Raw genomic sequence first — 17,736 nt, 5'->3', positions numbered from 1 at the left:
AGTGATTTGGTTTTAGTTAGCAAGAGTTTCCAGCCTGTATCCAGCTTACCGTGACAACCTTTAAGTAAACCACAGAATGATGTAATGAGCCCCTGCATGGAAAAATAAACAGCTCTGGAGAAACCAGCAGTAGCAGCCTCAAGTAAATATTCTTCAGTCACTGGGGTTTTGAAAATGACGTTATTTGAAAGGAAGAATGAGTAATATATTAAGGTTAGCAGCTGAAGACAGGTTTGTGTGTGCTGTGCCTAGTTTAGAAAAAAAAAAGAAAAAGCCCGTAGCTGTTCGTTTCAAAATCTTGCTTGGTGAATGGGGACCAATTCCATGTGGCCTATTCTGTTCAGCTCTGGCACCCAGGCATTGTGCTGGCATCTCACAATGGCATTCCAGTGATAGGGCTTTCTCCTGTCAGGAGCTCTTAGTGGGCAGAGTATAACTGAGTGAGCTTGGAAAACAAGAATGGTGGTATTCACATTTCTTTTTCTTAATTGAGTCAACTTGAAGCCCAGACTTCAGGACTTTTCAAAGGGGGATACAAATTGAAAATGTCATGTCTGTATATTCCCCCATCCCACCTGAACGGGAGTCTCTTAATTCTTGGGTGCAGTTTGTCTCCAGAGATCTGCACAGTGAAGTGGCATGTGGTTATATCAAGTGTTTTTACCAGGACCTGAGTTCTTTGGTTTGTCTGTGTTCCTTAAGGGGTCTTTTTTCCCACTTGCAGGAAAAAAAAAAAAATTTAAAAAAATATATAAGAAAACACCCATGGCACCCCCAAAAACATTCTCTCTAGTACTCAGTTAGCAAGTTACACCATTTTCCTGCATGCCATTCTTACTGATCAGGGGTAGTAACTGCCCCAAGGGTTAATGTACTCATGGGTATGTTGCCTTATCCATGTGGAGGCTTTCTGTGAAAAGGAGTCTTCTTGAGACTATATTGAGAATCAGTGTAGTTCCTCTCGATCAGGTGAGATGAACATATAATGAGACAGAGCTTGAGAAAGAAGCTCTTTTCAGTTTTTAGTGGGATACCCCAAAACTAGCCAAGGTTAGACAAGAGTTTAATTCATTATTAGGACTTTCCTTTTCAAAAGTGAGGATAAACACAAAGAGCTTGAATACCTATATTATTTTCCAGAGTGGGGAGTCCTTGTACCTACATGTTGAATGCACAGTTATCTGGAGTTGGAGCAAATTTCTTCATGCCTTGGAAATGTGAAACACTGTGGAGAACAGGGAGCCACAGGAAGATTCAGATGAGGTTTTTGACAAGCAAAACAATGTTATTAATGGGGTTAATTCCACACTTGTCTTTATCCTGTCTTCTCAGCCTTATTCCTTAGGTGCCTTGTCCTACTCTTGGTGCACAGCACTTTCGACCTTGATGTAAAGACATGAGACCATAGGCTTCTGCTGCTTTTTACCTATTTTCCACTGTTACTAAACTAGTTGTGTTAGTTTGAAACGGTCTCTCCCTCAATGGCTGTTATGTTAATGTTACTGTCCAAATGTCTAATACAGGATTGTAGGCTCTTCCTCAAGATTTGTGGCTGGTTAGTGTTAGTCAGGATACTGAGAGAAGGAGATAGCTATCACTTTGTCAGGAAAGTAGGTTGGTTTTAAAGGGGCTGTTGTCAGGAATAATTGTGCTTTAGGGACGTCTGAGTAAGGTGTTATGGTGGCATTTGAATTGGAAAATTTTGGTGCCTATGGATGACATTCTAATGCTGACTACAGTCCTCCTTGGTAAATACTTTGTGCTTCTGTCTCTGAGCAAAACACCTGGGATTAGTTAAAGGCTTTTGAATTTCTCCCTAGCTGAAGAAAAAAAAAGCGTCATTGATGCTGTCAAGAACAAGAGTTCATGGGAGGGAACCAGTGTGTCAGAAAGCTTTTGTCTTTTCTACTGTCTTCCATTAATGTATCCTCCTTGGTTCTTTTCCTGCATCTTGAGACAGTACCTCCCAACGCAGTGCTCCTCTGACCTGTCAAAACTATTGGGCGAAAAGTCTGTGACTGTTGTTCCATCTGCCACAACTATTTATCTTCAGGTCTTTGTATTAGTCCTCCCAACCCTTCCTTTTGTGAGGATTTGTTTTGGTTTTGTTTTGAATTAATTTTAGTTTAGAATCTGGCTTGATATCAAATAAAGCAATTTCAAGAGAAGCTCCTGTTGGTATGAAATGAAAACTTCCTAATTCCATTACATTTTCACAACAAATATATATGCTCCTATATGCTGAGTTCCTGCTTCCTTGCAAGTCAAAATGTGATGTTTTTTCCTTACTTACTATCCTTCCCTTCCCTCTGGCTCCAACTGTGGTGCAGGCATCCTTTCCTGTCTTGGCTGCTGCTTGGGAGGCCTCTGTCTCTTCTTCCCTTCTGGAAGTTCTGAGAAGGGTGATATATGTGATGCCCAAGGGTGACACACCGACGGTCTCAGTGTGACAGGTGTGTGTGGTGAAGAAGGGAGTATGTGGGAGAGAGCAGAAGCAGGGGGAATGGAAGAATCTTGGATCAGGACCCTTCCCAGACAGCCAGCAAACAAAGTCATAAATAACATGCCATTGGGGACCAGTTAATCTGCTCTATGAAAAGGTGCAAAGTATACAAGTGGGAAAAATAACATTGTATAATAATCAGCATGCAACCATAGGTGTTAAACCATATGCAGCTAGGCAAATAAATGAAGCTCCCCCTGAGAGCTGTGCGATAAATCATTCCCAAAGAATTCAGTCACTCCCCCCTCCTAACCCCCAAAGAAAGAAAACTAATTACTTTAGATGTGGAGTCATAACTACTACTCTGCAGCTGCCAGTTAAACCAAGTGGACAAGGAGCAGTAGGAGAAAGGGGCAAAGATATAAGAAGCTGGGGTAAAAGGGGAAATAGAAAACAACCCCGCATTTAAAACCACTGGGGATTTGGTGGGGTAGAGAAAGGAAATAAGTTCCAGCACCAGGCATTACCTGGACATACAGGGGCAAACTGAGAGTGGTCAATTTTGTGGAGTTTGTTTTGCTTTTTAGCAGACGCCCGTTCAGATTGAAGGAGCTGCATTGATTTGCTGAAGTAATTCCTTAGCAGCACGGTGCTCCTTGCTGTTTGTAGTAGCAGTGTCTGGCACGGGCTCATTTGTGGATCTGCACTTCAGACATCCATTTGAATGTATGTGGATGCCTGCAGAAAGGCTGCACATATTGACTCACCTTCCCACCTCTCTTGAAATGTTCCTGTCAAGTTCACCACGTTTCTGAGGTGCCACAGTTAAGGAGGAGCTGTTTCAAGGCAACTGTCATTACTAGCTCCTAGGTGACCTCTGGAAAAGGTTTAGACCTAGCAGGCTTCTCCTGAAACCAAAAGCTCTGGTGGGGCTTGCGAGTGATTTGCAGAGAGACAAGTGAAGAAGAAAAAAGTGTTCTAAACGCAGGTCAGTGTATCCCTGTGAGCATCTGCTGCCCACAGAGTTGGCCAAGAAGGCCACGAATATTGCCTAGTACAGCGTAAGGCTGTGAAGGAGAATAGCTGCATTCCAGAGCTTCGGAAAACCCTGCCCCTGCATAGGGCTGTCTGTTGGACATCCATCTCATGACACTGACAAAGTGGGAGCAGTTTCTCTGTTCCGTGGCTGATGTCTGAATCCCATGTTATGCCATTGAACATCCAAAGCCCAGATATTCTATGCAGAGACAGCCGACTCTAGGTAAATATCCAGAAGTGAGTGCTAGCTTCCTGTCAGAGGCAATTCCCTCTACCCCCTTGTAAAGTGCAAAATATTACAGGAAAAACCTGATCTGTCACTACATGAAAAGGCTCATCCCACTATAAACCTGTCTCTCTTGCGATCTGTGTCTCACCAGTAGTAGCATTAAATATAATGTTGCTGTAGGTAGGAAGACCAGTCTGAACCACTTTTTACCTGCCTGTGACAGTTTTCAAAGACTTTGTTTGGTGTCCTATAATTGCAGAGTAACAATACCGTAAAAATAGTGTGCTTGTATACTCTAGCTAGAAGAGGTAGGCAAGTTCTCCCATAATTGCTGTACTAATTGTTCCAAGGACTATTAAAAACAGGTGTGGAAGTGAAAAGTTTCCCAATAATGCTAAGGCTCCAGTGGAGACACCTATTGTTTTTTGTTTTAATGAACAGAATTCCTCAGTGTGGAAAGAGTGCAGTGAAAAAGGAGTATAGGGAAAATGAATGTGTTCAGAGACAGGTGGCTTATGTCAAAGCTAGGTATGCCACAAGCTCACAGTGCTTAGAAACTATGTGAAATGGAAAAGAGGCATTAGGGAAGAAAAACCACAGACTGTCTAGCCTTGTCTCAGAGTGACAAAGGCAGTGTCTAAGATTGAAAGATTTTTCTACTGCTGAGGAACCATCCTGATGTCAAGAAGTGAAGAGGCTGCATTTAGATGCCAAACTTTCTCTGCTCAGACTGTGGAAGCTGTTGTCATTGTGAAGGTAGTGCACAGGTGCAGCTGTCATAAAGGATTTGGAGGTCAGGTGCATTAAAGGTGATCAGACCCCAAAATCTGGAAACTTAAACCAGATAAAATATCTTCGAGATTTTAGTCTGTGTTAGCAAAGAGGTTGCCTCAATCATTGAGGATCTGCTGGAGCTTCTCAAGCTGTCTGAGGAGAGCAAAAAAGACCTAAAGACATTCACATGGCTTTTTCTCCCTGTTCTAAGCCAGGATCATATCCAATTAATAGCAGCTCTGACACACGTAACCTGTTCCTAATGTGGCAACAGAGATCCCATTGCCTCTTCCAGTTAGTGAACAGTTAATCACCAGGCTTTTTTATATCAAACCTAAGTCTCCTTTCTCCAAGTAAGCTGTCTGCTACTTGAACTACCCATGGGAAAGGAAAAAAAAAATTATCTATGGCTATTTTTTTTTTAATAGAACAGCTTTTATGTCTCAGAAGACTGAATGTCATCCCTAGACTAAACAAATTGAATTCTTTTAGGAGTTTCTCATAGGTCAAGTTTCGTAGACTTTTGCCTGTTCCCCTTGCTCTCTCATGCCCTCTTGCCAAGCAGTCCTCCTGTCCCTCAAAGTGCAGTGCCCAGTGATTGTACACAGGGCTGATTTAACACCAGTACTTAGTGCCCGTTCCTTATGTGAAGTCCCCATCATTACATTCCACAGCTGGATTTACCTGTTTTGATTTTTTTTGTTGTTGTTTGCAATGCCATGAAGTTGCAGACTGTTTTGTGGTCTGCCTAAGCTGCTGACCATTTTTTCCAGGTCTCACTGTCTCGCCAGTATTTCCTCCCTATGCACTGGGTTTCTCCTTGCTGATTGTTATGGTTTGTACTTGTAAGTTGTGATTACACTGATTTAAAACCATTTATCAATGTGACTTTGAATTCTTTCCTGAAGTTCAGTCTGTAAATTGGATGCTCTTTTCCATTGGCCAGAGTGGTCATTTAATTTGGTACAAGTCTCATGGTAGCTTTCAAAATAGAGAACTTTTGAGACCTGTTGTCTCGGAGAGCATCTTTTTCTTAACCTGCTGTGTTAGGTAATTATCTCATAGTAATTGTACGTACCTTGCATTTTCCTCATTTGGTTATGAGAATGACATAACTTAAAGTATCCTCTAATGATCCAGAATTTATTCAGAGCCCTAATGCATTGTATATGAATGTGAAAATACTCGCAGGGGTTTTTTTCCAGGATGATGTAGCATAGCTATAAAAAAACCCCCATTGTTCTTTTTCTGCTATGCTTCAGCTAGTCCGGCTATAGCTCTGGGAGGGCTAGGACTATGTGACTGCTTGTGAGATGGGATGGTATGTGTCCAAGGCCTGCCTGAAAGGCAGTTCAGTTAGAGTTGCAAGGACAGGTATCTTTCGACTGACAGGTTGATCCACTGTGCAGGTGTGGATCTTTATTCCTGTGTGGGTTGGGAACCCTGTGGAGCACACTTTTCTTAGCTGGGCAGGACGCAATGCCCACAGGTTCTGCAAAATGAGCATAAGTTGTGCATCAGGAAGCCCCTTACTAAGCTCTAATCCATGAGATGGTGCTTCCTTCAGCCAGTCCTCCTTATTTCAAGCTAAAGGGTAGATACTGAACAGGCTTCTCATAACACTGGTGGGAATGCAGTGCAGCCTTATCTCTTAGAGCAGAAGGAAAATGGCAGGGGAAGCATGTGTTCCTGGATAGCTGAAGTTTAATGAGCTGCTTGGAATAATGCATTTTTGAAAATTATAACCCACCTGTTAAACCTCTGCATTGTACTTGTTCAGCACTGGAACATGTAGTAACATCTGCTTCCTCTGTAGCCTATGCCTTGAGAAACGAAATTGAGTGAGTACCAAGGTAAAGCAAAGACTGCTCCACTGGTACAGTATGAGAACACCTGCAGGGTTTGTTTTTCTTTTTACCTTCACGTTAGCCAGAAAACTCTGAAGGGACCATGATCCCAGACAGAACAGGGTGGAGTGGGTATCAGTACTGATGACTAACAGAGGTGTGGAGAGATTTATGCTATCCCCATGAGCCGTATTTGCTCAGCTGTTATTGTGCTCCCAGTAAACACAGAAGGAGTTGTTTCTCTCCCTCCACCCACAGCCCTGCTCAGAGGACAGGCAATAAGGGCCTATTTACTGCATTGCTTTGCTAGTCCTGCCAGCACTTAAGTGTGCATGTGCATACTTAAGGTTTTTCAAATGCTCTTTCCCCTCTGAGGAGGAAAGCGTGCAGATTTGGGCTGCTGATGTAACCTGTGCTGAACGTGCTTTCTGCCCACAGCTTTTGTAAGCTCCGTCCTGGGATGAGGTACCTGTTCTCCTGGGGTGGACCTGGGTTCTGTTCACATTAGGGCTTCATTATGGAATGTAAAAGCAGCTTTAAGCTGATGTACTTGCTGTGGTAAAATAACAGTTCGAAGCTCTTGTTCTCTGCCACAGCAGTGTAAAGACACATGAGAAATTGATCCTGTCTGAATTAAGCTCCCCTGGGAGACAGGCAAACACTTTTCCTCACTGAAAGGAAAACTGAGGCACAAAGATACTTAGTCCTTATGTTTAGGTTGGCACAGGAGATCAGTAGGAATTTGGCACTAGATATACGTGCTGCTCCCCTTTGTTCTGTACTGCACTAATGCCTCACTGAGAGGAAAGTTGGGAGTTGAACAAAAAAATTTGGGGGAGATGTGTTTGGGGCTCTTTTTTAATGGTTTTTTGAAATTAGGTCCCTGTTGCAGCACGAACAATGGGGATTGGTGAAGAATTCTTCAGTAAAAGACCTTTTCCTCCCCATGTGATGAATGCTTGTTCATTAAAACTGAAGCTTTTTGTGGGAATTCCATGGGAAAAGTTCTGCTGGTCCAGGCAGAATTTCTGGTCAAAAGAAATGAGGGAGAGAGGGAAAGAAAGAGAAGGAAATCTGCCCTGCCTGGTACAGCCTGTAGCTCTGGGGTTAGGCTGTTCACATGGGTTCATTGGGGCTGGGCAGTAGCATAGAGGGAGATTAGACCCTCTCTTTTGCCTGATTTGGAAGAAAGAATCCTGTCTCTTAAGGATATAGGAATCTCTTCAAGCTGGTTGATTTTGGTTCCACAGTCTCCCTCTTCTTTTAATAAGAAAATATTTGGGCACAGAAGAGCAAAGTTCAAAAAATAATGTGCTGTGGTTGGATGGCAGATGTTCCCTATGTCCCACCATAATCATCCACAACATCTTTACAGCCACAGTGACTAATGGTTGGTGCTTTGGCTCTGGTGGCAATGCGAGTTGTTCCGTGTCAGGAGAGCAGCTGGAAGAGGCTGCCTCATCTCCAGTGGCTGCACATAGCCTTGCAAGATGAGTACGAGGGCTGTTAAGCACAAACCTTTGGCTAGTTGCTACTTGACACCCTCTCTTCTCAGCTTTGTGGATTAAACGAGCACCCCATCTCTTCAATAACCACGTAGTTTATTAGACACTCAGATGAGTCCCTTACTTCATCCATCATTTTTGTTTTTATTGTGCAGGCACTACATGTATGTTTGCATGTGTGTACTTAAGGGACGAGGGATGAGAGACCTTTTTATGGATCTGACCATGTATTCCTCAGAAGGCCATTACTGGGGGTAAATTGTTGCATAAATAATGTGCAACTGCAGATGTCCAAACCCTGTTTTCCTGCCTTAGCTCATGGCTTCAGAGACAGTACTTTAAAAATATGTTTTAATGAGGGGTAGAAGCAGTCAAGAGTAAGAAGGAACAAACAGCATTTTAGGGATGAGCAGTTGAGGTAAAATGGGTATTTCTGCCAATGACTCTTTTCATTGTGTGTGTATACGTTCCCTGGGTTTTTTTTCTGTAATTTGTTTTTTTGTAATCTAGATTTGCTGTCTCACAAAGGTTTCACTCCCCAGCTGGCAAGTGTTACTTGGTTTCTTTGCTGATGGTCAAGTCAAAGCAGAGCTGGCAGAAAACCGTAGACTATGACAGTGCCTTTAAAATCAATAAATAAATAGGTGTAATGTTATTATTTGTTCTGGGAAGACTGTGTCCCACTGACTTGCTGTCTTAAATGTTTTTTCTCTAAGAAAAGTATAGTTTAGGGAAAGAAGAAAAACCTTCCTTTCTGTGCCTGCAACTCCCATTAACAGGCAATAGGCTTTTAAGTACCCTGCATGTATAATAAATATATGCTGGTTTCTAAGATGACAGCTTAATTTCATACCTGGCATTAAAATTTCTAGCTTTGCCATAGGCTTTCACTATTCTCCATTAAGCTGCCCTTGGCAACAACAGCAAAGTTTCCAGTAAGCAGTTTGACTGGAACAGGAGGACTTCAGTGTCCTGGAGCTGGGATAACATTTGATGGTCCCTTTGTTACTCGTGAGACAATCTTTCATGGTGACACTGCATACAGTTCATGCCAAATCCCCAACTAGGGAAGCTGATGGTATGGATTTCCCAGTTGATTTTGCTGACTTTTGAATACCCAACTGTTAATATCAATGTTTATTTTTTAAGGGAATTAAGTGCTGTTAGGGTGATAGCCTGGAGGAAAGAGTCTCTTCAGGGACTAGTGCTAGTTAATACATTCTGCTTAGTAGACAGATGTCACTGAAGGAAATTTCCACAAGGCTGTTGTCAGAGTCAATGTGTTTGCTATTTTGATCTCCTCCAGCTCAGGGAAGGCATGGTGGATCTGGAAGGGGTTCACAGAAGAACTTTGCCATGTAAATGAGAACTCTTCAGCAGGTAAATGAGATGAAGTAGGAATCTGTAAGGCAGGGAGGAACTTCCATAGCAGCTACTTCTCGGTGTACATTAGAACTGAGTAAAGTGTGATCTCCCTGTGGTTTCAGTTGTACCGCTGTCATTGCTGATGGTGGGCTGCTGAATGCTGCTGACAAAGGCAGAAGTACATCTGTCTGATGTCAACTGAACAAAGCCTGAGAGATTTGTTTCACTCAGCCTTTAAACAGCCTTCTGTCAGAAACAACTACCCATTACTTGTGTATTCTGGTAGTAAATGTGACAATTCAATTCCCACAAATTTCTGTTAATATATGTGCAGATAATTTTTTCCATTTTTTTATGGCATAGCACAAATATGTATATATCTAGATTTATTCTGTGTAATTTGCATACCTAACTGCAAATGTATGTAAAATAAGATACTAATTCATTTTTTCCTCTTGATTTCAATAAAATTAGCATAATTCTTTGTTATAACACGCAAAGAAAACACACTTTATTTTTTTCAGAGTGATTTTACTGAGACTTTTGCAAGACTCTGAGGACTTGAGAAATCTCGGTTTGACTTTGTGCACTCAGGAAGCTTTTGGGATTTAGACTGAAAAATTCTTGGAATGTAGTTCACTTTAGCCGAAGCTTTTCTTCCTTTTGCTTATAAAACAATCATGATAGAGAAGTTTGCCCCTGCTCTTTTGCTTCCCCCAAGCTGCCTGAGTGATTTGCCTCACCTGATGGCCAGGAGGTGAATTGCTGTCAGGAGACTGTGGGTAAGTGGGGCCCTTTGATCTGAGTAGTTTGTTAGGGAGCCCTGGCTCGATGACTTTTCTATCCACATACTTCTTGGGAACAGTCTTTTTTTAAATTTTTTTTCTATTTTTTCTTTTTTTTTTTCTTTTTGTCTTTTTCCTTTTTTTTTTTCTTTTTTCCTTCTCCTTTTCCTTTTTCAGATGCGAAATCTGTCAGCAAAGTGAAGTCAGCTTAAATATCAGCTGAGGTTTGAGCTCCCTTTCAGTTTTTGTTGACTTTATCCCCTCCTGCTCCTTTGCGGTCAAGTTTCTCTCTGCTTGAGTCAGACTTACCAACACGTAAAAGTTTTTATTCTGTCTTTCTATTGTATGGGTTTGTATGTGGCAAAGTTCAGGTGCCCTTCACATTCCCAGCTTTGACAGTGATCTGAAATTCTGAGGAGAGTGAGAATTTTGGGGTCTCTGAGACTCTTTCAGCTGCTACAGTTCAATTAGAAAGCAGTAAAAATGCATCTGGCACCCAGGCATGCTGTACTCAGGTGATGCTGTGCAGACCTGCTGGAGTTTCTTGATGCATCTGCTGTTACCAAGCTGTGGATCGGCACCCCTTCTGTTCCCCAAATATGGAACAAAACCTACTCTCTACAGCATAATTTATCACCAAAATAAAAGATATAACTAATAGTGTACCAACAGGCAGGCAAAATACAAGAAACCTGGGCACATGTTAGTTGTGTGCTGAGCCAGTCCTGGGAGCAGGATGCTGAGGTTATGCCGTGTCTGCTGGCTGCTGATGCAAACATCTACAGATTTGGGGGGAACCTATGGTGTCATTGCTGGTCAGTGGAAGCATTTTATCTGTTGAAGACTTGAGGTGGCTCTTGGCCATGGCAAGGAATTACAGGTCTTGTGGCCTATTTATAAAAATAAAATTAAAAACACAGTAAACTTCAGGGGAGAGGAAGGCTAGGGAAGAAGAGGACAACTGTTTTCCCTGCTTCTGTTTTTCATCACACTCCTAAGGATAAAAGTTAGGAGTTAAATTGTTGTCTTTTGTTACCCTAGACTTAGATATGTTTTCAGCTGTCTTGACTGCTTTCTTTTCCTCACTGTGATACTTTCAGTAGTTTACAAAGTTGAAATAATTTTTCTACTTGTCAAAGGGCCAGAATACTTGAAGATTTATAACTGAGAATTTCTGGCTGTTGAGCCGAATAAGTCTTACCATCTTGCAGGTACTCTGTGCTTCTCCTCCCCCTCAGCTGGTCTATGTGAGAGGCAGCAGCCTGGCACTGTCCATGCACCCCTTTGCAAGCAGTGCTAGGGCTCTGTGTGCCAGGCTGGCTGCAGAAGCCACTTCAGGGCTTCTTCCTGTTCTTTGGTGCATGCCACTACTGTTCTCTTTGACAATATCCTTGGAAACAGTCTTTCCTGTGTAATAGGTTTTTAAGGGACAGGGCCTTACCTGCTGCTCAGTAGAAAGGGTGCCCTTTGTTTTCCAGGTGAGGACAGCAGTGGAGAGTGCTGGAGAGGTGATGGCAGTGGGGGTCAAATGGGATATCCCGTTCTGTTCCCTGCTGAGGTGTGTGCAGATGCTGTCTGCACTGGATAAGGCTGTTAAAACATAACCTGCTCCTCTTGGGATCATGCTGGAGAGGTGCTGTTGAGACGGAGGAGTGTTTTGCAGTCTGGAGAAAGAGACGGAGGGGCAGGGCAGGGTGTTAGCCTCCTTTGTTTAACTGGAAAATACAAGTCACAGTTTAGGATCTCTCAGCTTGCAAAAACATAATCTAGGAAATGCTTACCTCATGGCTACCTCATTAATAGTGAATTATTTTTACCTGATAGTTCATTTTCAAAACCCAAGTGATCAAGAAGAGCTTTTCCTGCTCTTTTTGGCATCCTGAGCACCCGGCAGTCAATGTCTATAGTCTGTAATCTTGTTGTGTCACAGCTAAATGTAGGAGACAGCTTTCAACCCAGAAGTCCCTCAGCCCCTGAGGATGTAGACATACTGATATTTGATGAGTAGGAAACAGAAACAAAGGGCTCCTGATGTGTAGGATACCATATCCTGCTGACCTGAGGAAAGTGATGTCGATTTGATTCTTTTTCCACCCCCTCCAACCTCCCTTCTGTCTTCCAGAAAAAGTTCACTCCTGTGACCAGGAGAGGCAGAGCGCCTTGGAGGAGGCCAGGCAGAACCCCCGGGAGGGCATCGTCATCCCTGAGTGTGCTCCTGGAGGACTCTACAAACCAGTGCAATGCCACCAGTCGACTGGGTACTGCTGGTGTGTCCTGGTGGACACGGGACGGCCCCTGCCTGGTACTTCCACTCGGTGAGAGCTATAGGCAGGCCTGGGAAGGTGCCTGGCTGGAGAAGATGAGATGTAAAAACTACTACTGCAATATGAAATCAGGTCCTCACTCTAGAGCAGTCAGCTCTACACTGCTTTCCCTAGAGCAAGCAATGCTGTATGTTATGTTTCCTGTTGAGTGTTACTATGCAGCTCCCTCTCTGTAGGAGTTGGCGGACATTAACTATGGTCCATACTTTTCTCTGTCTTAAGTACTCATGCAAAGCAGCCTTTTTTTCTTCTGGCTTTCTTCTGTGAGGTAGGAGGAACAGGTGCTCTGCTTAAGAATATAAATTACGGGCACGAGCAGTGAAAAGACAAGTGTCTTTGTCTGCTTTATACTTCCATGTCGCAGCCACTTGAATCCTGACATGTAGGGAATTAGAAGACTGCTTGTTGTGCATGCTTGTTGTGCATGGGTAGATTTTAAACCAGAGATCGATTTTTTTTTTCAGTTACTCTCTGTCTTGAAACTACCTGAGGAATCTTTTCTCACTTGGAGTTTGGAAACAAACTGAGTCTGGCAAGTTGCAGAAACAGGCCAGTAAGAGCTGGGACTTAAACTCAGCTAGATAGAGTGATTCTGCAAAGCATGGACAGCTTTGGAAAAAAATCTCAGCCTATGTCCACAAGAACCGGAAGAGGGCCCCGTGTTTGTGGGTTTCAGTTGATAGCTGGTACTGGACTTCAAAATACGTTCTTCCTTCTCTTTCCACTTCTGCTGCTGTTGCTGACTGTCCATAAGCAGTCAGATGCTTGAGAGTGGTATTTCTTCTGGAGGTTTGTTGGTTTCCCCTGCAGTAAGCACACAAGGCACAACGCATTGACCCTGAGATTAGCTCAGCTGGTGAAGGCATAGTGCTAATAATGTCCTGGTTCGGGATTTGGTCCCTATATGGGCCACTCACTTAAGAGTTGGTCTCGATGATCCTTGCCAGTTCCTTCCAGCTCAGAATAGTCTGTGATTAGTGACCATGTGACGACACTAAACCTATGTTACATAGTTTAGCTTCTGCTCTTCTCCTTTTTCAGGTACGAGACCCCAGTGTGTGAAAGCAATGCCAGATCGAAGAGTACAGAGATTGATGATCCCTTCAAGGACAGAGAACTTCCAGGTCAGAGGAACAAGATCCTGTCTCTGCCTTCTTATCTTGTCTCACCTTGGGACTCTCGAGAGGCCAGAATATTGTTGAGGAGATGAGTTGAGTTCCTCACAGGGCATGCTTTACCGTGGGGCTTATTCTGTAGGTTTTTTTAAGATAACCTCCAGTTTCAGCACTGAACTGGAAAAGGCTGGATGTGTTCTGGGTGTGTTTATTGCCTGTCTGCCCTTTGAAAACATTTCTGGGATTAGAATTTTCAGGAGAGAAACCAGGATGCCTGGAGATACCCTGGGGGAAGAATGGGCTCAACACTGAATGTTCCTTAAACCCCGACCAGGACAAGATTCCTTCTGTTTAGTGGGGCTTTTCAGCAGCTTGATGCTCGCTGAGTCAAAAAAGGGGATACAAATGCCAATTGTCAGTGGACTGATTTGCTCCCTTACACTGACTGCATGGACCAGGCAGGACAGCACTCACAGTGTACTAAGGTCCCTTACCTTATGGTGGCTTCTCATTTAGCTAGACTTCATTCCTCATTTTCTGCCTGGGTTACGTTTCATTTCCCACTGCTCCTTGTTTTATATTCTGCCTTTCCCTCTTAACAGAGTGACAAGCATAATTTGCTGTTTGCCTACCTTTTTTTCTGCTAGGAACACATGCTGGGCATTGGTGTTGGCGCAGCTCTTAAAAATGCTATCCCACCTGCCTGTGCTTTGTTTTTACTTTCTGGCTCCCTTCTAAGGAGCAGAGTGAGGGGCCTTCACTGACAGGTCAACCATTGCTCTCCTGGGTGAGGACTGCTTGAAAACACAAGCTACAGTAGGTCCCTCTGCACCATGAGGGAGTGGTGGACAGCGGTAATTTTGCAGAAATAGCTAGTGACTCTGGATCAGCTTAACATTCTGTGAGTAGCATAAAGTGAGTTGTTCCTGAGCAGGTTAGCAAAGAAGATGAGATTTGTTCCAGATCTGCCTTGTGTGTCTCCTAATTGTTGTCCTGCTGGCTCCTGACTTCAGACCTCAGATCTTTCTGCTTAGCAACTCTGCCCTCAGCAGGGCTCTCTTCCATGCAGCTCCTCATTTTCATGAGTCATGTAAAAATTTCCTATTACCTCCCTTTCACATTCAACGGAAATTGACCAGTTGGGTCAAATATTGCTTTGTGGGGTAAAGGGAGGGCAGCCAGATAAATGGATTACATTAAGGCTCATTTCCTTAGGAAATCACACTAAAATGGAATAACCTTACTTCCTTGATTCCCTATCCCCCTTTCCCATTGCTTTACCACCTATCCTTGCATTCCTCCCCTGTCTCTCCAGAAATCCTCTATGAAAATCCTTTGCTCTTTGGCTTTTTCTTTGAGGTTCTATTTCTGATCTCAAAAAGACAGACTGGTTTTGTTTCCCTTCTACCTTCCCTTCTCCACTGAAGCCAGACAAGGGGACAAGAAGTGCTTGATGCAGAAGAGGAGACAAGACGCTGTGTAGGTTAGCAGTCTGGTCCCAATATCAAACTCCAGGAGAGTTGCCCTCTCAGCTCAAGCCAATTTTCTGTGCCTGTGTAAACTTTAAACTCTCTGTTTAGCTGCATTTGTTGGTATGATTGTTGCTCAGAGAAGTTTTGAATGTCCCGTCCCTGGAAGTGCTCAAGGCCAGGTTGGATGGGAACCTGAGCAACCTGATCTAGTGAATGGCATCCCTGCCCCTAGGAGGAGGGCTGGAACTGGATGATCTTTAAGGTCCCTTTTAACCCTAGCCACATTCTGTGATTCCTATCACTGAAAATACCCCTGTCTATGGAGAGATGGGGAGACAGAGGATCTGATCCTGCTTTGTCTGACTGAGAAATTCTGTGCTGCATGAACTTATACAGTCTTGAGTTTGTTTAATTAGCTGCACTTGTATGCAAAAATGTACCAACGAGCCAGAACTGCAGGGGGTGAGAGAGAATGTTTCTTTTTATTTTTTTTTCCTGCTCTCTTTTCTTAGCAGAACTGAATGTCAAGAAAGATTCCTGCTTTAATTTCAGACTGATGCCATCATTTGCACTCAGTTCTGTCAGGGGGTCCCCTTACTTTATTAGTCTTCTAGAGGTTTGCCCGTTCTTTAGACTCTCAGTGCTGCAGGCAGTGCGCTTCTTGGCCTTCTTGGCCTGTGTGAAGAGACCCTGCAGAGGCCCAGGTGGGAAAGACGTAGGTTCAAATCCTTGCACACCTACACATACTCTTCACAACCTGTCATGACTGTGGCCAAAAGTAAAAAAGAAAGAAGAAAGAAAATTATTGCTTGTACATAGCAAATGGCAAACTGCTAATTCCTGCAGATGGTGAGATGCTGAGAGCCCAGGGAGATGACTTCTAGCAAATAGTTTTTCAGCCTTTTCATTACCTCAACAAAAGGCTACTTTAAGTGAGTAGTCTACTCTGGCTGCAATAGCAGCTTACCCATTACAATGCTGACATTTTCTGGACCATATGCCAGATGAGTGCTGAGGGGTGTTCATGTGTGTAGTGTACATTATATGGAGACAGACTAGGGAGTGTTGGTTAGCTATTGCAGAGGACAGAGCCTGTAATACTGCAAAGGAGGGACTTTTGTCAGATCAATTTGCAAGCTGCTTTCAGCTGTCAAGGGATTACAGTAAGTTTCTGGTGCTCTGTTTGTGGTACATGTTCTTCTTTGCTTGTTCAAGAAAAGCAGAAAGTGTTGACACTGTTCTATGTTGCTGTGGGATGCTGTTTGCTGACATCTGCTGCCCTAATCAGCTGAATAATTGGTAGTGCATGGTGGTTTGGGGAAAGAGGTGAGAGATGTGGTGATGGCTTCTCTGTCACATCAAGAGGAGACAATTGGATGGGAGGTGATGGGTTTTGGACAACAGTTTTGATGGTAGTGCATTGAAGTTAAGCACACCTGTTCTTGGTTCCTTGTTCCTTAGCTTGTTCCAGGCTAGAACAGTTGTCACAGTGCTCATGGGGTAGTAAATAAAGCTTACTTTAAGCAGCAGTGAAACTGCATAGATTGCCTTTTAAAGGTGAGGAGATGGAGGGTGTAACAGGCTGGCACTGTTTAGGTTAGGAGGCTCTGTCAGTCTGTGGTTATGATGGTGGGGACCGAGACGGCCTCAGCACTAAGTAATGGAAATGGTTACCAAGCTCATCTTCAACCCACTTTGTCCTGCTTAAGCCAGCAGTGACTGGGGATGACTACCACATACCAACTCAGTTTGACGTGTTTCCTATGTAGAGCCATCATGCAAAGAATGAATTATTGTGGTAGGTGCTGGCAGACAATGCTTTCTGTGCCTGAAGAGGAGAGTGCAAGCAGCAGACCTTGCCTTGTGCTCTGGGATACTTTAATCTGTCAATTAGGGCCTCAGAACAGCCACATTTGCCTCAGAAGATGATCCAGGAGGTAATGAATTGTTTTGTAAACTTCCTGCAAGTGTCACCATGGGAACTCCTGTCTGCCAGGCACTTCCAGCGCATCCCTGCGGTTTTGCTGGTAGAGAACTGGGTGAGACCATAAAGCTAACCACACAGTCTTCCTGCCAGATATTGTTGATGACCCGGCATGTGGCTGGACAAAAGCTGCAGGACAAATTGCCATGCAGAGAAACCCACTGAGGGATTCTTCTGCCTTTCCTTCGGGACTGTGTTGATGGTTGTTGCTGTTTTAAAAACAAAGGAGGTTCTGACTGAGCCTTGCTGAATTGGGGTAGGAGATTAAGCCTGTGTGTTCTTGCATTAAATCTCCTCTTTTCTTTCTGCAGGCTGCCCAGAAGGGAAGAAAGTTGAATTTATTACCAGCTTACTTGATGCTCTGACTACGGACATGGTACAGGCTATTAACTCAGCAGCACCTACTGGGGGTGGGAGGTAAGTCCAGAAAGCATGGCTGAATGCCACCCAGGTGGCTGCAGAGCTCTGGGTGCCCCTGAGGTGGGGATAGGTGGGAAAGGTGTTGCTCTAACTGATTTGGGTTCCCCTGGGTTGCTGGGAGAGGATCTGAGGCTGCTTTGTCCTGTCATCCTAGTGCCTCCTCCTACCCCTCCTCCCTGGCAGCTGCTCCGCCATAAAGGTTAGTATAGCCCATTTGAAGTGTGAAATGAGAGCTCAGTGGGAGGAAGTGGCTTGTTCTTTTGTCCCTTGGTGCATGAAAAGACCTAATAAAATGCAAATGGATTGAAGGAGACCATGTGGCCTAGTGGCTGCCACAGGGAGTGAAGAATGTAAACCAAATTCTTGGCAGGACCAGCGCTGTGGCTTTGCTGTGAAGCTGCAGCCAGCCTGCCGATGAGGAGAGGAGATGTTTTT

General features: G+C 43.8%; 1 protein-coding gene across 7 annotated transcripts in view; it reads left to right on the top strand.

Moving 5' to 3' along the window:
* Positions 1-17,736, top strand: part of SMOC1 (SPARC related modular calcium binding 1) — a 162,356-nt gene that overhangs the window by 123,040 nt on the left and 21,580 nt on the right. For all 7 annotated transcript variants that reach the window (XM_066188207.1, XM_066188208.1, XM_066188206.1 and 4 more), the window contains 3 exons: positions 12,109-12,301; positions 13,352-13,434; positions 17,193-17,298. In XM_066188207.1, coding sequence (XP_066044304.1) covers positions 12,109-12,301; positions 13,352-13,434; positions 17,193-17,298 — 382 coding nt within the window. The remainder of the gene's footprint in view (positions 1-12,108; positions 12,302-13,351; positions 13,435-17,192; positions 17,299-17,736) is intronic.

This window comes from Chamaea fasciata, unplaced genomic scaffold, assembly GCF_029207755.1.
Source record: "Chamaea fasciata isolate MVZ Bird 193981 ecotype frontalis unplaced genomic scaffold, bChaFas1.0.hap1 SCAF_7, whole genome shotgun sequence".
NCBI classification, from domain to species: Eukaryota; Metazoa; Chordata; class Aves; order Passeriformes; family Sylviidae; genus Chamaea; species Chamaea fasciata.
Note: the sequence above shows the minus strand (reverse complement) of the source record. Positions and strands in the feature narration are given on the sequence as shown.